This window comes from Camelina sativa, chromosome 1 (assembly GCF_000633955.1).
Source record: "Camelina sativa cultivar DH55 chromosome 1, Cs, whole genome shotgun sequence".
NCBI classification, from domain to species: Eukaryota; Viridiplantae; Streptophyta; class Magnoliopsida; order Brassicales; family Brassicaceae; genus Camelina; species Camelina sativa.
Window position 1 is genome coordinate 2,473,374 of NC_025685.1, and position 21,030 is coordinate 2,494,403.

Below are 21,030 nucleotides of genomic sequence, written 5' to 3' on the forward strand. Positions count from 1 at the left end.
GGGGGGGGGAATTCCTAGAACTAATATGGATGAATGATGATGACAAGAAGTGAAGTGAGGTGAGGTGAATAATGACTTGGTCCACAAGACATCTTCCCATGGGTGGCTTCTTCAGTTTCTTCTGATCACATGTGTGCCTGCAACCAGTTTATTCACAGAATTCCAAATCAATTGAAGTGACTTTAAGAGCAAAGTAGATGAAATGATGGATGTGTCCGGCTAGGATAGTTACCCGATCGAGCCAGGAGCCCAGGACGAAGACGCTGCCGAGATAATCAATCTGGGATAATTTTGTAATTCTCTTGCTTAGCGAACATCCCACTTTCCAGCTAGAAGGTCCAAGAAGAGAGATATAATGGCTCCATTGACGTTGAGTACGAGGCTGTTGGCTTTAGAGAGTGTGGTGTCTGTCTCTACTTGGACTGCATATTCATGTACTTCACTGCAGGGAAATTAGACCGCGCAAAATTTCTGAAGCAGCTCTACTCTTTTGTTCAATGATGAAAAAGACATCGGCAGACCACCATAGCAGTGCGTCAAGGAACAAAAAGGTATAAGAGAGAAGGGGTCAACTTTTGTTTTGTTTAGTTGTTCTTGAGGAGAGGGTTGTCAAGTAACCCAGCACGAGTCACTTGGGATTGTATAGCATACTTTCTTTGCAGGTCCCTTAGTTTGTCCATCAGTTCTTGGAATGTGGGTCTTAGCTTCGTATCGCTGCAATGTGAGACAAAAAAAAATAGAAACACAAATTAATGTCTCCATTAGCTGTGAAATATATAAATCAAGGAGAAAGATAATAATATATTCTTCTAGCAAGGCTAAGGCGATTTTCAGTATGTTAGTTACCTGTGCCAACAGCTCTCGACTAATGAGATCCAAGTAGGATCAATGTCCTTTGGAATTTCCAGCCTCTGGTTCATGAAGCACACAGCTCCAATCACCTGCATATAATTCAAATATGCATCTCTTCGTAAGCAGAATAGTCGTGCGATTGATATAGGACATCAAATTCGTAGAGATAATGAAATTTTTGGTTTTTAAGTAAGGCTAGACTATATGTTTTGGCTTACAGATTCTAGTTATTGTTCAGCTCCATTGATAGAGCAAAACATGTTATTTAAAAATAAGTTCTGCCCAAATATGTTAGCTAAAGACACTTTCTTTTCAGCATTCTATCGCTCAAAAACAATACCTGCATCGAGTTGAGATTTTCCCATGGGATCTTCTCTGTGGCAAGCTCCCATAGTACTACTCCAAAGCTGTAAATGTCAGACCTGTCTCGAGAAATTAGAAGAGCTAGTTAGCGATTGAGGCTAGAAAAATAAGTAATCAAGTGAATTGACCCAACAGAATACAAGAATATACTTTTCATCAGCAGACTCATTTCGAAGAACTTCCGGTGCCATCCATTGAGGCTGCAAAACAGGTACAAAGCCAAACATGATCATTGAGGGAGGCTGACTATAAATCAGGATTCAAATCGAAAAGAGTCCAGGTTAAGTACCGTTCCCTTTCCGGACTTGCTGGTCAGGTATGTCTGATGCTTGATACGGGAAAGACCAAAGTCAGCTACCTGTTAGAGATGTCACTGTAAGTTGACGACCTTTCTGGTTTGGGGATCATTCACGTAAAATGATATTTTAATCTTCATTTCGTTTTAAAAAGCTATATAATCAATTTGAAGATGGAAATTCATTGTTCGTCTTGATTACGGGAAACCAAACTTCTTGCAAGATAAACATGTTACCTTAACGGTCCAATTCCTGTCTACCAGCAGATTTGACGACTTCAGATCACGATGTATGATGGGTGGACTACAACAGTGAAGATAATTCATACCACGAGCCTGTGCGAAGAATCATTTAATATGCTGTATGAGATGTACGGTGACTGAGTCAAATAGAAGAATGTTTAAAAGAAAAATACAAAGAATTAATCAAAATGGAGCAGCTCATACTTAGAAAATCGAATTTTCGTGCAACTGTCAATGATCACAGAAATAGAAAAATAAGATGTCTAATTAATGTATAACTAATACTCACAATATCCAAGGCCATATTGATACGCCGCCTCCAATCAAGTTTTGATATACTCTTCTGTAGTAGACGGAAGAGACTTCCACTGCAAATTGTAATTCAGATGATTAGGAGCTATGGCTTAAACAGTTAAACGCCCAAAAACACAAAGAATGTAAAGATATGAGACCGAACCGTGGAATAAACTCTGAGACTATACAGAGACGCTGAGGTGAAGTCACAGCTCCCATAAACAGCAGAACGTTAGGATGTCTAAGTCTTTTCATCAACGATACCTTCAAAGCAAAACAGGACCAATATATATAACTTGGAATTTTTGGATGTTGGTTCTACTAAACACCAATTAAAATGTCAAATTTCTTTCGGCAAAACTACATTCAGAGCAATTATGGTGGACAAAAAGATCAAAACCAGTACCTCTTGTCTAAAAGATTTTATGACCTCTTCTGAATATTCTTGTTTGGAGAACACTTTCACAGCTACATCCTGCCGTGACATTAGCAACTCTCAGTAAGCCAGATCTCTGAACTTGCAATTTTCTTTTTACCATGGTCCATGGAAGTGTGAATAAATCAACAAATGCAGATTCTACAATATCACCAGGAGTGAAAAACGTACAGATCCAAACCAGAGTCCATGATAGACAGTTCCACATGAACCTGTACAATGGAAAATTATTGAAGCATATTAGCAGATCAGAGACAGAAACATCACATAAATTCGTAAACTGTGTGATGTTATAAAGAATGAAAATGTCTAGCAAACATGATAATCTGTTTGTGAAATAAACTACCTTGTCCAATTTGTTCCCCAATTGTCAAATCATCCCATAAAACTTCATATTCCAAGCAATCACTATCTGTATTAATCTTATCCATAACACTCCTGCTGGTACTTCCGCAACTACTAAACACTGGTTGTGCTGTTCGCATTTATAGAGGAAGACCACATACTAAAAGCCTCGTCGTCAGTAGGCTTATTACTGTCAGAGCCATAGCTTTCGGACTTAACACCAGCAGAGGGATTAACCTGGTGATACTTATCTTTCTCTTCTTCATTTTGTAACCAAGGCCATACAAAATGAGTAGACTTTCTTTTTGAACCTTCCTGCTCATTCCCTTTCCATGGCAGTGACAAGCCTTTCTTTACCATCCATTCTTCAGATTTTGCGGTGAGAACCTTATGGATTGCATGCTTTCCATTACTCTCAACACTGGAATATTTCAAGGGTTTTGAAGGAAACTTGTTATTATCATCACATGTGAATACACCAAAAGGAGACTGGATAAAATCCCCTCTCGGTGTGCTAGCACCACTTGAAGCTGCACCATCCATGTGGTCAGAGAGAGTAGCACCAAAGACACCATGATCTGAATGATGACTATCCCCACTGCCACCCTCAGAGAGTGTGGCACCTGCTCGCATTTTCGACCTGACCTTGTTGCTCACCTTGGATGCCTGCAATTTTTACACTAGTCAAAAAATATGCAACAGCAAGATAAAAAGGTCAGAATATGCAACCTAGAAATGAACTAACCAAATTTGATATCTTTGATGCTATGGCAACTTGTATAGGCTGATCAGAATGAAGACCAAGTTTCGATATAACAGCTCCTTTGGAGTCCAAACCAAGTTTAGAGGCAAAACAATTCCTTGGAGGGATAGAACTCGTTTCTTCTTCTTCTTCTGCCTTAAGTTTAGCCAAAGAGATTCTCGAGTTCAAATACGGTGCTATGTCACTTGTGATAGAAATGATCCCAATAATAGAGCCGTTATCATCGTAGAAGGGTGAGCACGTAGTGACAGCGGAAAAGATCTCCCCTGATTTGCTCTTGACAGGAAACTCGCCGGTCCAGCTCTCCCCATTGACACAACGTCGAGCAACATTCATCGCAAAGGCAGCATCATGATCATCTACGATAACATGAAGTGGGTTCTTCCCAACTACTTCTTCAGCAGAGTACCCGTAAAGCTTTTCCGACATGGCATTCCTGGAACAAATCATGCCATCGAATAGCAATCTGAGAACAAAGCACTCTGAGCACTAGATACAAATGATCAATGCAAAGCGTCTATCCATGAAACCACATCATTCCCAACAAAGGGTTATAGCTATAAACTACTTACCAAAAGATAATACGCGTATCTAGATCTAAGACATGAACAGATTGAGCCATGGACTGCAAAACATTCAAATACTGTTCGTTAGTGAACTTCCCTGCCGATGGCTCTTTGCCACCACCAACTCCAGCTCTCGAACTCATGGAACCCTGGATACGTCGTTTCTCCTTCCGCGACGGCTGCCCCGGCAGCATCAGATGCGATGGCTGCCTAAGCCCCGTGAGCCTCGACATCTCATGCTTAAGATGGTCTTGACTTTGCTCTAGCTCAAGCATCTTCTTCAGCAGCTCTTCTACAGGTGGATTCTCCATTATTGCGGTCAGAAAACGGAAACCCTTACTTCACCAGACCACCGGAATCAAAACTCTACCCTCCGAAATCAGAATTGAATCGGGGAATCGCGCGAGTTGAATCGGACCTTGAAGAGGTTAAACCATGGTGGTCAAAACTCAAAAATAGGGATTTTGATTTGATTTGACTAAGGAGAGTGAGTGATGAATGATGATGACACTGTCTCCCTCTCTCTCGCTCCCTAAAAAAGATACAACAATGTCTCTCTCTCTCTCTCTCTCTCTCGGGAATGAAATTTTAAGAAAAAGTTGACCGTCCAGAAAACAACTACTAGCTAGTGTACTACTAAGAAAGATACTACTGTATTCTACATCCTTCTATATTTTGTTTCTTTATTACCCTAACCCCCTATAAAACGTAGTCTTCAAACCAATGTTAATGTACATGGATCTAAATTTATGTACATACGGCCATATTTACAGATACAGTAGTAGTTAGTGTTAGTGAATAGAGTGATCGACTCGGTCATGGGTCCGTAGTCGGATTATATCATATAGTATTATTGATTTAGAAAAATTAGTTCGAAGTCCCCGCTCCACCGCTTCAACTACAATATTGTAATCGCTATCTACAAAAAAAAGCTCGTGTACGTCGGCTGAAATATTAGTCTAACTAACTCACCTCTTTTTTATATTCAAAACCATACTTTATTTTTTTCTTCTATCTCTCTATGATCATCTGTTCTTTCCATATAATATATGCTCGTGCTAACTTGCTGCTATATCTTGCTAAAGGTGGCTTCGTTTAGTATTTGGATGATATACCGTACCAATTCATGTATTTTTGGTTTCATATCGAATTATATAGGATTTAAAGGAACTTCTCAAATCATGATTTATTCTGAACTGAAATAAAGATAGATACAGACTCACCACAAAGTTAAAGAACTTCACACTTATTCTTCTGAAAAGTTTAGATGCGATGATAAATTTCTAATGTAACATTTTTATTGACTCACAAAAGTAAAAGCCAGCCAAATTTGTTGGAAAGGTTATCAGCTATAAACCTATAAAGCACAGGTCCTGCTCACCTGTTGTTGTAAGATATATATGGCGACCTTTTTGAGATGACAAACTCACCCGAGAGTCTGAGACAAGACTCGACACGAGATATTTTTCCTGCTCTTGCTGTTACAATGATCTAATAAAATGCTAATAAATTTGCATGTGCCAACAGCTCTCAATTAATGAGATCCAACGAGGATCAATGTCCTTTGGAATCTCCAGCGTCTGGTTTATGAACCCCACAGCTCTGATCACCTACATATATGTCAAAGGAAGAGTGTATACAAGAGGATCAATGCAATATGAGACTGATCAAAATGTAAAATTTAGTCAAGCAGAATAGTCAGTGCAATGGATATAAGACATCAAGTTCATAGGCTGTGTCACAAAAAACATTGTTTCAAGTATGGCTAGATTATATAACCAGCACAGCTCACTTAGTCACTTGTACCTTTTAATCATTATGGATATAGATCAAAACATGTTTCTATATTAGGGCCCAACATCTTGCTAAACGACAAGGGTTTATGTTTAGCACTTAGCATTGTGCGTATTTTGGCCATATCGCCGTCTACCTTTTGGACGAATGAAAGAAATCTCGACCAAAGCAAATCTCATCATGGATCAGTATTGAGATGGTGTTGTAGTTGTCGTTCCGTGATGGAGTCCACCGTCGTTGTTGTCGTTCCTTCGTGGTGTTGTGCTTGAAGGAATCCGAGAACGTGAGAAGCGAGATCGTTGCCGTTCGACACCACCGCCACCGTGAGTAGCCACTGGAGGTTGCAACTTGCAACCATGAGTCACCGGATGACCGCAGCTGTCACCGGAGCAGTTTTGGTCCATCGGGGATGTCGTTAAGGGTAAGGAAACCCTAAGTTTCTTTTGTAGCTTGCACATGAAGTTTCTGACGTTGTCTTAGACCGGTTTGCTTTGTTTTTGGTTTTGATTTCTGAATCATGAGGAAGTGACCACAACAGCGGATCTGTGTTGCGGAGTCGTCCACCTAGCCGTTCTAGCTGTTGTGTAACCACTAGAGCCGAGAACCAGTGTTGTCGTCAAGGTATTGCTACACTTAACTCGTGTCGTAGTTGTGTTGTTTTGTTTATTAAACCGAAGCTTGTCTCTGTGGGAACGGGAAGTTGATTGGAGTTGTTTATTAAACTGAATTCTGAAATCTGTGGTGCTTAATTAGTGTTTATCGTGAAGAAGAGCTGGAACAACCGGGAATGCCTATTGTAATTAAAGTCCACAAAACCATAGCGCTATAGGTTGTGTGATGGGAAGTGAATCGTGATGCTGTTGTTGTTGTTTGGTTATTAAACCGGATATTAAAGTGGTAAAGTTATCATGTTCACGTGAGTGAATGTGGTGCTGTGTAATGGTGTGAATTGGGCTCGTTAATTAAAACTAAACTCATGTATATTCGTGAATTGATCGGTGGAGTTGGTGTAGCCCTATGTCTTTGTATTTAACATTAAACTAGATTAAACCCGTGTTAAAATTCACTTTATTTATATTATAATTTATATAAAAAATAGAATTTATGTAATTATTTTTAAAAGTTTTTTTGGATAAAACATTATGCAATAAAATCATAAGCTAAATATGATGGTTCTAGATAATTAAGTAAGTTTTATATTATTAATGATACTAGATAATTACTTTTGCTATAACACTGGTTAAATTTTATTTTGTATATTTTATATTTTAAAATAAGATTTTAATATGTAGTATTATGTTATATATGTGAAGTTATTTCAACAATATATATTCTAAATCATGACTTGAATGTCATTATAAGACATAATATTGTAATTTAAATTTAAATATTCAAATTTTGATCCGTTACTTAGTAAAAATTTTAATTCAATAGAAATTATATTTAAAGAATAATATTACTAAAGCTTGAATATTTATAGATTGAACCATTTATATTTGTTTTTAAAAATTAAACTTATGGTATATCCGGAAATAAAACTATTTTTTAATTATAATAAATAATATGATAATTTATTTGTTTCACAAAATAGACTCATATATATAAATAAAAAGTGAAGTATAATGATAGTTAAAAAATTAATATATTAAGTTAGATATCAAAATATTTTATTTGATGAATAATTTAATAAAAGAAATTAATATGGTATATTAGATGATATGATTCTTTAGAATATTTTCTTGAAGATTTTTGGTATAATCTATTTGTAACCAATTAATCTATCATTAATGTATAACTTATTTGTAACCAACTTATTAAAATTATATAGTCTACAAAACAATGATGTGTACTTCCCTTTTATTATTATGGAGATTGTTAGATTTTTGTTTGATTTAATTATTAAACTAAGTAGATAATTTAATTGGAAAATACCAACACAATTAAATCGAGTTTTGGTTATTAAATTACATCATGGATTATTATCAGAATATAATAATATTCGATCGTTTAATCTATAAAAGGGTTTGTTGATTGAGAGTTGTTGCACATAACTTAGGACTATAATTATCATAATAATAGTCAAAAAAAGTCATTTACACGCTAGTGGAGCTAGCTTCCTAAGTAAACATCGGCCTAATTGATAAGTGTACTAGTTAGAGTTGAACAAGGTCTTATAAATTCCTCTCAGTGTCGACATCACACCAACACTCCAGTTCCTATGCTGGAATCCCCATTGCTACTCGCACCAAAACCCTGGTTATGGTGTAGATCCCACCAACTCCAGTGAAGGTCTTAATTGTGCTACAGGAAGAAGGCTCTCCAATAACAAATAATGCTCCCCCTTAGCCATAGCATTTTGAGTCAGTGTTGCAACTGATTAGAATACTCAATGAACTTGGGACTGTTTCTGCTCTGGTACTCAATCTCCCTGAAGATAGTCTATGTAGACATGGTGAGAAAGCCATCATAGAAGTATCCCGCTGGATCTTTTCCAGGCTTCGGTGGACAGTGAAATCCAAGTAGTTAGAGTTCATAATCTCAAATGTATCGACAAAGATGAAACAAAATTGATTGTATATTAAGGAACTATATATTAAGAGTAATGATTGAGTAATGATTGTCACACTCACTCAAAACACCATGGTTGAGGGTTTAATCGACAAAAAAAAAATTATAATGTTGTACAAATAAAGTACATCATAAATTAGTCTTAATCTTCAAGTAATTAACATATAGTTGATAAGCTAGTACTAGCGTTTAATTTGTAGTGTTCATGTGTGTGTTTTAGATGTGCTAGGGTTTGTGTACATATGTCTTTTTAGTTTTTGCATACATGTTTGATCAAATATCTTACAAAATTTGATCAAGTGTTTATTTTGTTTGAGAAAATATTTACTTTTAATATTACAATTATTTGGTAAAACTACATACATCTTTTTGAATTTGACATGCATATTTTGTAATTTGACATGCATATTTTGTATGTATAGATAAACAAATAGAGTGATGGCAAGAAGAAACAAATAATATGTATATTATACACGGCTTTGTATTTAAATTTATTTATTTTAAGAATTATATATTATTTAAGAGTATAATTAAATGGATAGTCATATAAAGGAATTGAAGTTCAATTCGAACCCACAAATTGTCTACAACATATTAGCAATAAAATTCAAAAAATTAGAAAAACATAAGTCCCCGCAACTATTGGCAAATTAATATTTGATGTATATTAGTATATTGATAATCATAACTTTGTTGGTATAGTATGATTATTAGTGTAAATTTGGTTTAGTCCATATTATTAGAGTTTTATTTTGGATATGGTGAAATAATTGTATGTATATAGTTTTAAAGCATTTATTATTTCATATTCTTGTTGGATTATACCCAAGTAATCATATTATAATCCCATTATACCAATTATTTTAGAAGATTAGAGTATTTTAATTTGTTTGATGTATACATAGTTTTATATTGTTTGTTTGTTATATGTGCATTACTATTTTGTGAGATATTTTTAAGTAGGAATTATAATACTGTAATTATGAACAAATACGGTGCTATGTCACTGGTGCCTTCTCTTTAGCCAAAGAGAGTGATGAATGGTGATGATGACAGTCTCCCTCTCTCGCTCCCTAACAAAGATACAACAATGTTTCTCTCTCTCGGGAATGAAATTTTAAGAAAAGTTGACCGTCCAGAAACAACTACTAATACTATTGTATTCTACATCCTTCTATTTTGTTTGTTTATTATGTTAACCCCCCTATAAAACGTAGTCGCCAAACCATGTTACATGAATCTAAAGTTATGTACATACTGCCATATTTACTGATACAGTAGTAGTTGGTGTTAGTGAATACTGAATAGAGTGATCGACTCGGGGATGGGTCCATCGGATTATTCAAATGTTCTTTCTATATAATATATGCTGGTGGCCTAGTGCTAACTTGTTGCTATTGCTAAAGGTGGCTTCGTTTAGTATTTGGATGATACATACAAATACTAAACTGAAATATAACATACATCAAGGATTTAAAGAAACTTATCAAATCATTATTATTCTGAACTGAAATATAAGATACATACATACTCATCACAAAAAAGAAACTTCACACTTAATTAAGTTATTATTCTTAGAAGTTTAGATGCGATGATAGATTTCTAATGTAACATTTTATAGACTTACAAAAGTAAAAGCCAACCAAATTTGTTGGAAAGGTTATCAGCTATAAAGCACAGGTCCTGCTCACTCACCTGTTGTTGGAAGATATATATGGCGACTTTTTGAGATGACAAACTCACCCGAGAGTCTGAGACAAGACACGAGCGGGATTCAGTCTTTTTCCTGCTCTTGCTGTTACAATGGTTTAGTGATGAGAGCCGGAGACGCATGGGCCTTGGTCAGCACTAAGCATTAATTATGCATATCTGATCACAGCTCCAGTGTCAGAAAACAGAGCCGTCAACCTCACTAGCTAATAGTTTTCAACATTTGTGTCAGAAGATGATGGAAAGATGAGCAACCTCAATGAATTTGGTACAGTAACGGGGGGAAGACTCCCTTTGAACCAATAGGAATAAGAGAAAGAAAGGGTCAACTTTTTCTTGTTTAGTTGTCCTTGAGAAGAGAGTTGCCAGCAGGTAGCGCAGCACGAGTTGCTTGGAATTCCATTGTATACTTTCTTTGAAGGTCTCTTAGTTTCTCCATCAGTTCTTGGAATGTGGGTCTCAGCTTTGTAATACTGCAATGTGGGACAAACCAAAATAGTCAAACGAATTTAATGTCAGCATTAGTCAAATATATAGAAACATCTAGATCAATTGAGAACCGTAATAAGTAAAGGTATATATATGTTAATTATTTACCTGTGGCAACAGCTCTCCATTAATGAGACCCAACGAGGATCAATGTCCTTTGGAATATCCAGCCTCTGGTTCATGAACCCCACAGCTTTGATCACCTACATATATTTCAAAGGAAGAGTGTGTGTGCATTGCATATTATACAAGAGGATCAGTGCAATATGATACTGAATGGAAAAAATTTAGACAAGCAGATTAGTCAGTGCGATGGATATAAGACATCAAATTCATAAGCTGTGTTGCAAATAACATTGTTTCAAGGTATAACTAGATTATATACACAACCAGCACAACTCACCCTGCTTGTATCTTTAATCATTAAATATATAGATCAAAACATGTTTCTAAATATAATTTGCTCAAATAGAATATTTTTAGGACAAATCGTCACTTGGAGACACTTTCTTTCATCGTTCTATCGCTCAAAAACGATACCTGCATGGAGTTGAGATTTTCCCATGGGATCTTCTCTGTGGCAAGCTCCCATAGTACTACTCCAAAGCTGTAGATATCAGACCTGTACAAAGGAATGAGAAGAGCTAGTTAGCACTTGAGGCTGGAAAAACAAGTATACAAGGGAACTTAACCAAACATAACACGAGAATATATTTCTCATCAGAAGATTCATTTCGGAGAACTTCTGGTGTCATCCATTGAGGCTGCATAACAAGTGAAAAACCAATCAAGATCATTTTGAGCGGTTGGCTATAAAGAGGATTATAATCAATAAGGATCTAGGTTATATACCGTTCCCTTCCCCGACTTGATGGTTAGATACGTTTCATGCTTGATACGTGAAAGACCAAAGTTAGCTACCTGTAGAGATGTCCTGGTAAGTTATTATTCATCTGGATTAGAGGAAACCAAGTGCATCTCAAGAAGAATATCTTACCTTAACGGTCCAGTTCCTGTCTACCAGCAGATTTGACGATTTCAGATCACGATGGATAATGGGTGGACTACAGCGGTGAAGATAGTTCATACCGCGGGCCTGTGTAAATAATAATGGAGTATGAGATGTACCGTGACTGAGTCAAACATAGTGGAAATGAAGAATCAGAAGACAAATACAAAGAGGTAAATAGATAGAGAAGCTCATACTTGGAAACTTTTCAATGTGCAAATGTCAATGATCATAGTAATGGAAAAATCAGAATGTTAACTAATACTCACAATGTCCAAGGCCAAACGGATACGCCGCCTCCAATCCAGTTTTAACGTANACAAGTGAAAAACCAATCAAGATCATTTTGAGCGGTTGGCTATAAAGAGGATTATAATCAATAAGGATCTAGGTTATATACCGTTCCCTTCCCCGACTTGATGGTTAGATACGTTTCATGCTTGATACGTGAAAGACCAAAGTTAGCTACCTGTAGAGATGTCCTGGTAAGTTATTATTCATCTGGATTAGAGGAAACCAAGTGCATCTCAAGAAGAATATCTTACCTTAACGGTCCAGTTCCTGTCTACCAGCAGATTTGACGATTTCAGATCACGATGGATAATGGGTGGACTACAGCGGTGAAGATAGTTCATACCGCGGGCCTGTGTAAATAATAATGGAGTATGAGATGTACCGTGACTGAGTCAAACATAGTGGAAATGAAGAATCAGAAGACAAATACAAAGAGGTAAATAGATAGAGAAGCTCATACTTGGAAACTTTTCAATGTGCAAATGTCAATGATCATAGTAATGGAAAAATCAGAATGTTAACTAATACTCACAATGTCCAAGGCCAAACGGATACGCCGCCTCCAATCCAGTTTTAACGTACTTCTCTGCAGTATATGGAAGATACTTCTACTGCAAATTGTTCCTTCGGAGGATTAGGGGCATAAATAAGAGCTATGGCTCGAAGGCCTAAAAAACACAAAGAAAGTGATAGTAGTAACCAAAGTGCATATATGAGACCGAACCGTGGAAGGAACTCTGACACTATACAGAGACGTTGAGGTGAAGTAACAGCTCCCATAAACAGCAGAACGTTAGGATGTCTAAGTCTTTTCATCAACAATACCTTCGCAGTTAAAAACGAGCAACAATACCAATAAAAATATCAAATCCTTTGCCAAAACTACACTCAGAGCAATCATTATGGATAAAAGATCAAAATCTGCACCTCTTGTTTAAAAGAGTGTATGACTTCTTCTGAATATTCTTGTTTAGAGAACACTTTTATAGCTACGTCCTGTAGTGACATTAGCAACTCTGAAATTTATTTTGTCATAATGGAAGCGTGAACAAATCAACAAATGCATGCATACACCAGAAGCATAAAACGTACAGATCCAAACCAGAGACCGTGATAGACAGTTCCACATGAGCCTTTAAAATAGAAAATTACTGGAGCATGTTAGCAGAACTGAGACAATTACATAAACTTTAGTAAAATTTATGATACTATAGAGAACAGAGAACAGATTTGGCCGGGCAAACGAGATAATCTGTCTAAGAGAGTACCTTACCTTGTCCAATTTTCTCTCCGATTGTCAAATCATCCCACAAAATTTCATCTTCCAAGCTAGAAGCCTCATCATTGTTAGGCTTATTACTTTCCGAGGCATGAGTTTCAGACTGAACACCAAAAGAGGGATTAGTCGGGTGAGACTTCTCTATCTCTTGTTCATTCTGCAGCCAAGGCCATACAGAATGAGTAGGCTTTCCTTTTGAACCGTCCTCCTTATACCCTTTCCATGACCATGACAAACCTTTCTTTACCATCCATTCTTCCGCTTTTGAGGTGAGAACCTTGTGGATTGCTGGCTTTCCCTCACTCTCATGATTGGAATTTTCGAAGGGCTTCTCATCGTTACATGTGAATACACCAAAAGGAGACTGGATAAAATCCCCCCTTGGTGAGGTGGTACCCGTTATTAATGCTGCATCGTCCTTGTGGTCAGTGAGGGTAGAAACATCAGGCAGTGTAACACTACTATCACCTGCTGGGATTTTCGACCTGACCTTGTTCCTCACCTTTGATGCCTGCAATTTGATAGCACTGGTCAATAACATGCAACACCAAGATAAAAAGTGAGAATATGAAACCAACAATTGAACAAACCAAATCTGATATCTTCGATGTTATAGCAACTTGTACAGGCTGAGCAGAATCAAGGCCAAGTTTTGATATAACAGTTCCTTTAGAGTCCAAACCAAGTTTAGATGCAAAACCATTATTACTTGCAGGGCTAGAGCTCGGTTCAACTTCTTGCGCCTTTAATTTAGCCAAAGAGATTATTGGGGTCAGATACGGTGCTATGTCACTGGTGATAGAAATGATCCCAATAAGAGAACCGTCATCTGCATAGAAGGGGGAACAGGTAGTGACAGCTGAAAATTTCTCCCCTGATTTGCTCTTGACAGGAAACTTGCCAGTCCAGCTCTCTCCATTGGAACAAAGCTGAGCAATATTCATTGCAAAGACGGCATCCCGATCATCTACCATAACATTAATTGGGTTCTGCCCAACTGCTTCTGCAGCAGAGTACCCATAAAGCTTTTCTGCCATGGCATTCCTGAGAACAAATCATGTAATGGAACAATGTAACACTATCCATGAATATCATTTACAAAATGGAAATTATTACTCACCAAAAGATAATTCGCATATTAAGATCGAAGGCATGAACAGATTGTGCCATGGACTGCAAAATATTCAGATACTGCTTTTCCGTGAACTTGCCGGCAGGTGCTCTCTGTATCATCGAATCCTTGAAAAGGATCTCCTTGCGCAACGACGAGGCATCGCTCTTCCTCAAGGCTGGATGCGATGGCTGCCTAATCTCTGCCGTAGAAACCTTAAGCCTAGACATCTCCTGCATTAGATGCTCCTGACTTTGCTCTATCTCTAGCATCTTCTTCAGCAGCTCCTTGTCAACTTTAGCTTGAAGAAGCTTAACCATGGTCGGAAAATCTTATCAAAATTAATGAGGATTCGGTTTGACTATATGTATATGGAGAGATGACTGTCTCACTCGCTTCCTATAACAATAATTGAAACGGCTTTCTATATTGATTAGGCCTAGGCAGACACAAATAGACAATCAATCACTCGAAAAAAATCTATAATACGTAAGAAAGATACTGCTGTTAACCAACTGTCCACAACTCTCTCTAGTCCATAAGCACATTCTCTTCTCTTTTTAAAAGTTTTATAGTGTTACCTCATAATCCGTGCCTATTCAAGCCGAATGATCGGCAACCAACTCACCCTCATAATCCGTGGCTGATATGTTTTTTTTTTTTCATCAAATCAATGCTATCTTGGTATATAGTCTCACAGTTTTCGTTTTGTATTTTGGATTTTTCCTAATTCAAGTTATTGGTTTCTTTACAACACTAAAGAAATATTCAAAAACTTATGGTCGAAGGAAAAAGCTTCATCATGCAAACTGTGGAATGTAGAAGAATCCAAAATTATAATCAATTAATACGTCGGATTATATCATTGAAATAAAATTTACATACTCATCAGTCATCATAAACAAATATAACTTTCTTTTATTATTAAATTAAAAGTATTAAGAAATCACAACAGATCATTGTCTGAACAGATATATTTATAAAAACACAAAGCCTAACTGAATGGTAGAGAATAATAATAATATGACGATGACAAGAAGGTAAATAATGATATGATTACTTGGTGTACAAGACATCTTCCCACGGGTGTCGGTACAGTGGCTGCTTCAGTCTCTTCTGATCAAATGTGTGCCTGCAACCATTTTTTTCACAGAAAGCCAGATCAATTTAAGTCACTTCAAGAACAAGATGGTGGATAGATGTGTCCAGTTAGAATATTTACCCGATTAAACCGATGGATCGAGCAAGGACGAAGAGGCCGTTCAAGTAACCAATCTGGACGATTTCGTCAATCTCTTGCTTAGTGAACATCCCACTTCCAGCGAGAAGGTCCAAGAAGAGAGATCCAATGGCTCCGTCAACGTTGAGTACGAGGTTGTTGGCTTTGGAGAGTGTGTATGTCTCTACTTGGACTGCGTATTCCATGTACTTCACTGCAGGGAAGTTAGACCGTGCAAACTTCTGAAGCAGCTCCACTCTTTTGTCTCTGTTGTCTCTGCTCTTTATCCTATAATAATCCCAATAAGATGTAAGTAAAAAATTCAATAAGAAAATGCTCTGTTTCTGCTGCTTCTGAAAAGAAAGATTAGGCTTCAATTGTTTATTTCAACAAAATGAAAACTTTCTATAATGGCTTGTTCTTACCTGTGACCAATCCCAGGGACACGGATTCCTTTCTTCTTCATGCCTTCCACGAATTCATATGGTGTGAGACTCTGGAAAAGGCAAAATGTTTTCGTACAAATTATATCTACGTCTCAAGAAATGCATGAGGCATTTAGAGTGAAGGAGATAAAGGAGTTTTACCCTGTCACAAGCGTCCTTGAAGTATCGTGCTGCGTCATCAATTGCACCACCAAATCTAGGACCAATTGTTAATAGACCTGTGTGTTGGAGGGATTATCACTTGTTATAAGCAATAGATTATTATTGTATAGCAAAATTCACTAAAAAGAGTTGATGAATTGGGATGTTAATTCACCTGAGACAAGACTTGAGACAAGGTCTTTTCCTGCTCTTGCTGTGACGATGGTGTTGTGAGCGCCGGAGACGCATGGACCATGGTCAGCGCACAACATTATGCATATCTGATCAAAGTTCAAAGTGTTAGAAAGCATATTCAATCTCAGTAGCTAACAGTGTTCAATATCTGTGGAAAGATGAGCTACCTCAATAAATTTGGTACAGTAACGGGGAAGGCTACGTTTGAACCATAGGAGAGAAATGACATCTCCCACGCCATAACCCTGTTCAATGATGGATGACATTGGCACACCAGCATAGCATGGTTCTTCCCCTTCAAATTCAATGCAAAAAGAAATTTGTTTACAACAATGTTTTTGTTTCATTCATGGTAATCTGGTTTACTTTCAATAGAATTATTACCTCTGTCATCAGATATGGTGGAGATGATGTGAGTAGGAGCCCTAACTTTCCCACTTTTAATTGCAGAGCTGAGATCTTCTGGGATTTGTGGAGGAGTAACTTCCTTAATAGGAGAGACCTTTCCTTCTTCAACCTAGGAGGAACAGAAGAAAGGAACATAAGATCACAACAACACAAATGCAAGCTAAGGGCACATTTGATTGGAGACTGACCAATTTGTCAAAAGTTTCCTTGATCGCAGATTCTAGGGCTTCAAATGAAGTTGGTACAGTAGCTCCAGCGTCTTTCAATGCTTGATTCTTGGCTTGTGCAGACTCCATCTCTCCACCACTTTTGGCACCCTGATTCATATCATATCAAAGGATGATTTATATCTCTAGCAGAGGAACATTTGTGTCCAAAGTTCTTTAAGTAAGTTGTTAGGTGACACTTACTGCATGACCAAATTGTACTTCGGACTTGAAGAGACGTGCACAAGTCCCGCTGACCCAAGCAACCACTGGTTTGGTCACTTTCCCCTGTTTCAAGGCCTCAACCAGAGAATATTCATCTCGTCCTCCAAGCTCTCCAAGTACAACAACCATCTTAATCTGCAATATTTAAAAATGAAAACAAAACTTTGGAGTTAAAGACGCTATCTGAACAAAAGAGGGAAGGTCAGATGGCGTCTAAGTATAACTTTTCTCATAGTTAAACACTAGAAAAAATGATTAGGCTTAAGGATATCCCAGCGGGGCAACAAAATTTAAGTCGAGATTAATATACCTGTGGGATGTTATTAAATCGCAAGATATGGTCAGATAATGTAGAGCCAGGAAACACATCCCCACCAATAGCAATGCCTGTGGCCATCACGAAACGAATTTCAGCTTAAGATTCTTCAGAATGATAGGAATGAGGAGACATTGAGTAGTAGATTCTGAACATAATATAGAAAGTTACCTTCATAAATCCCATCTGTCACACGGGCAATGGTATTGTACATTTCATTAGACATGCCGCCCTGTAGAAAAGGGAGAATGACAAATAATTTCTCAGAGGAGGATACAAAAGAGGATAATAACGAGCTTAGGCAGACTTCAAATAACGAACTTAGGCAGACTACAAAAGAAGAACAGGACATACAGATTTCGAGACAAAGCCAACAGATCCAGGCCTGTACAACTTGCATTGGATGATATTGTCAATTGTTCCAGCAGTGTCACCAATTTTAAAGGCACCAGCTTGAACGCCTCCAACAGTAGCTGGTCCAATAATAACCTATAACGACCATTTGGTGACAGAAGATTAACTCAGAGAGTTCGCTCCAATTAGAAAAGATTGATACGTGTTGTGTTTCCAAAATGAGTAAGTTCAGTCTTAAAAATCACCTTATTGTTAGCACGAGCATAAGCAATCAACTGCTTAGTGTCTGACTCCGGAACACCTTCTGCAATTATGGCCACAACTTTAATAGTTGGCTGCTTCAAAGCAGCCATGGATGAAGCAGCAGCACTAAAACAAGAGGTTGAAAAATACATCACAAAAGAATCACAAAGAGAGACCGGAGAAAACACATTCACAAAATAGACACTAAACGAACCTTCTAAACGATGCGAAGTTGATGAATACATCAGCTGTGGGATGCGCAGCGCATGCTGCCTCAATGCTGCAAGAAACAGACAACTAAGTTAAACTGTCTGAATCATGTCTATCTCTTTCTCTATCTAAGATGGTATTTTAACTTACGCTGCGTGGACAGGAATGGCTATTTCCTCCTGACCAAAAAATAGCTTTTGGAACCCCTCAGAACCTGGGTTAATGATACCAGCAACAGAAGGAGTTTCTCGCCCTGAAAAAGAGTAAAGATACCAAATTTAACAGTCAAGTCAAGTAAAAATCCAGAGAGAGAGAGAGAAAAACTGATGAAGACGACAAGGAGAAACAGAGACAAAAGGAGCAACACTCACCACAGAGGAAATCAAAATCAAGCATCCGCTGAATGGGAAGCTGCTTGTAATTGTAGAACAGGGCCTGTGTGTTGCGTGAAAACAGCTGTCCCGTGGCCATGTTATTGGCTCGTAAGGAACTGAGAATCAGAAAATTTGAAGTTGTGAATAAAAAAAAAATATTACATTCCAATCCAATATGAAGATGCAAAAACTGAAAAAAAACCCAATCCAACGGTCACACACCAAGCAAAAGTTTTTCCCTTTCCATGATCATACAACTAAAAAAATTAATTCTTTTGATCGAGAACCAAATCAAAGAAGAAACTTTTTTTTGAAAAAGTTCCAATTGTTTCATTCAGATTAAAAAAAGATTATGTTTTTTAGGGATCGGAACAAAGGACCCACTAGTGCAAAAATCGCAACCACTGCTATTATTTTTACAGAACTCCCAATATCGCTTTACATCTCTCAGACTCAGCCTCGTATAAACACAAAAAAAAACTACTCTCCACTATCGAATCATCACTTACTTAGCCTTCTAACCCCAAAACCCAATCCGGATCGATACTTTTTTTGTTTTCTGATTGAGAGATAAACAGAAAAACACAGATGACAGATCTGAACTCAATTGGAATCCTCCAATGAAAAAAAGTTAAAGAGAAATCAGAAGACGAACGAACCTGCCGAGTCGAAAGAGAGGGGAGTCAGAAGAGAGCAATGTTAGGTGAAGGAGAGTAGTAGATTGATGTTAGGAGGAAGGTAAAAATGGCTCAGAGGAGGAAACCAATAAATGGAAAGAGAGAGAGAGAGTAATGGGGGAGGGAAACAAATAAAGATCAGCTCAGCTACCCACCACCAGAGAGAGAGACAGAGACACTCACGTGGCTCGTGGTAGTTAGCTCACAGCTTCTGATCTCCGATCCAAACTTTGTTTTTCCTTCTTTTCTTCTCGTTGTCAATGCATCAACATGTCTTTCTTCCTTCTATGGAATTACAACAGAAACAAACAAAAAAAAAATAACAAATTATGTGACTAGAATAGGAAATATACAAAATACTGATGATTAAAAAGAATTAAAAAAAGGAAATATACAAATTTAATGGAGTATATAACTAAGTGGGAGTTGTTGGTTTGAAATAGAGTTTTAAAGATTTTAAATGTTAGGTATAATTTTTTGTTATTATATCATTTTTAAGGGTGATATTGAATTCTAGTTTAGGAAATTTTGTTGAAAAGTTCAACAAAATCGAATATAAGAAAGATTGTTAAAGATTATAGAGAGTTTTGTTGATTAGTTTTCTAAAATCTTGTAAAGTGCTCCAAACAATACAATCATTGTATTTTTATGATAATTTTCATGACTTTATTTTGTAAAGAAAATGTTTAAAATTATGAACCAATAATATAATAATTGAACTCATTAACAATCCTAGATTCTTTTGTTTTTAATTGAATAATACAAAACTTTTAATGACTTTATCAAAGTCTAAATCCAATAACCCAAATTTGTTAAGATTTTAAATGACTTTTTATAAATCACAAATTAATAACACTAAACTTTAACAAAGTTTAACAAAATCTTGATCTAATAACAACAAATTCTATCTAACATATAAAATCTTTAAAACTCTATTAAAATCTCAAACCAATAACCCCACTTAATGATTTTGTTGAACTCTTCCAAAAATCTCATAAATTAATTAGAATCCAATACCGAGATAACAACAAATATTACAAATTTAATTTTGTTTTTGATCAGTATTAGCATTTTTTTTCATAAGTATAAGCAAATAGTATAATCATGTACTAAGGGGGAGGTATTGGTTTAGGATTTAGAAAGAATTTTAATGACTTTAAAAGTTAGGTAAAATATGTTGTTATTCAATCAAGACTTTTAAAAACTCTTTAAAAATTTGGTGTTATTGGTTGTGGATTTGTAAAAAGTTATCTAAAATCTTGATAAATCTAGTGTTATTGGATTAAGAGTTTTATAAAGTCATTAAAAGTTTTATGTTATTCAAGTAAAACAAAAGAATCTTGGATTGTTAATGAATTCAAATTTTATGTTATTGGTTTAGGATTTTATATCATTTCCTTCATAACAAAAGTCATGAAAACTCTTTCATCAAATAGAAAGATTTTACAAGATTAGAAAAAACAAATCATCAAGATTTTAAAAAACTTCCTAAACAATCTCTTAGAATCCTTTATTTTTAACTTTCAAATTTCTATGATTCTAACAATCAGCAAGAACATAAAGTCATTAAAATTCTTTCTAAATCCTAAACCAATACCTCCCCCT

The 21,030-nt window shown here is 36.6% G+C and overlaps 2 protein-coding genes and 1 pseudogene across 3 annotated transcripts; all 3 read right to left on the minus strand.

Annotated features, from left to right (window-relative positions):
* On the minus strand, positions 7-4,854 carry LOC104725552 (tyrosine-protein kinase ABL1-like). The gene is given in 15 exon segments (XM_019244782.1): positions 7-137; positions 233-714; positions 847-941; positions 1,193-1,274; positions 1,366-1,415; positions 1,505-1,573; positions 1,748-1,846; positions 2,043-2,121; positions 2,211-2,311; positions 2,454-2,522; positions 2,655-2,695; positions 2,830-2,944; positions 2,946-3,494; positions 3,574-4,027; positions 4,164-4,854. Coding segments are annotated over 14 exon segments (2,238 nt in total). The 5' UTR covers positions 4,469-4,854; the 3' UTR covers positions 7-137; positions 233-584.
* On the minus strand, positions 9,998-14,765 carry LOC104725647 (annotated as a pseudogene).
* Positions 15,304-19,715, minus strand: LOC104725723 (ATP-citrate synthase beta chain protein 1). 2 transcript variants are annotated; one of them, XM_010444470.2, is made up of 17 exons: positions 19,408-19,715; positions 18,746-18,864; positions 18,525-18,627; positions 18,379-18,444; positions 18,167-18,290; positions 17,922-18,056; positions 17,739-17,799; positions 17,562-17,638; positions 17,231-17,386; positions 17,009-17,137; positions 16,797-16,929; positions 16,580-16,707; positions 16,393-16,498; positions 16,218-16,294; positions 16,056-16,126; positions 15,634-15,918; positions 15,304-15,543 (listed from the first exon to the last, which is right to left on the minus strand). In XM_010444470.2, the coding sequence occupies exons 2-17, from the start codon at positions 18,843-18,845 to the stop codon at positions 15,468-15,470; spliced, it is 1,827 nt and encodes a 608-aa protein (XP_010442772.1). In that variant the 5' UTR covers positions 18,846-18,864; positions 19,408-19,715; the 3' UTR covers positions 15,304-15,467. The 2 variants fall into 2 exon arrangements, with proteins under 2 accessions (XP_010442772.1, XP_010442848.1); XM_010444546.2 differs by having other exon boundaries at positions 19,609-19,710.

Bases quoted from the DNA above. Each gene is read 5' to 3' on its own strand.
- LOC104725723 (XM_010444470.2), bottom strand. From the start codon at position 18,845: ATGGCCACGGGACAGCTGTTTTCACGCAACACACAGGCCCTGTTCTAC. The intron at 17,138-17,230 runs GTAAGTGTCACC...GATATGAATCAG, and splicing joins AAGTACAATTTGGTCATGCA to GGTGCCAAAAGTGGTGGAGA. The intron at 16,295-16,392 runs GTGAATTAACAT...TCCAACACACAG, and splicing joins TGTCTCAAGTCTTGTCTCAG to GTCTATTAACAATTGGTCCT.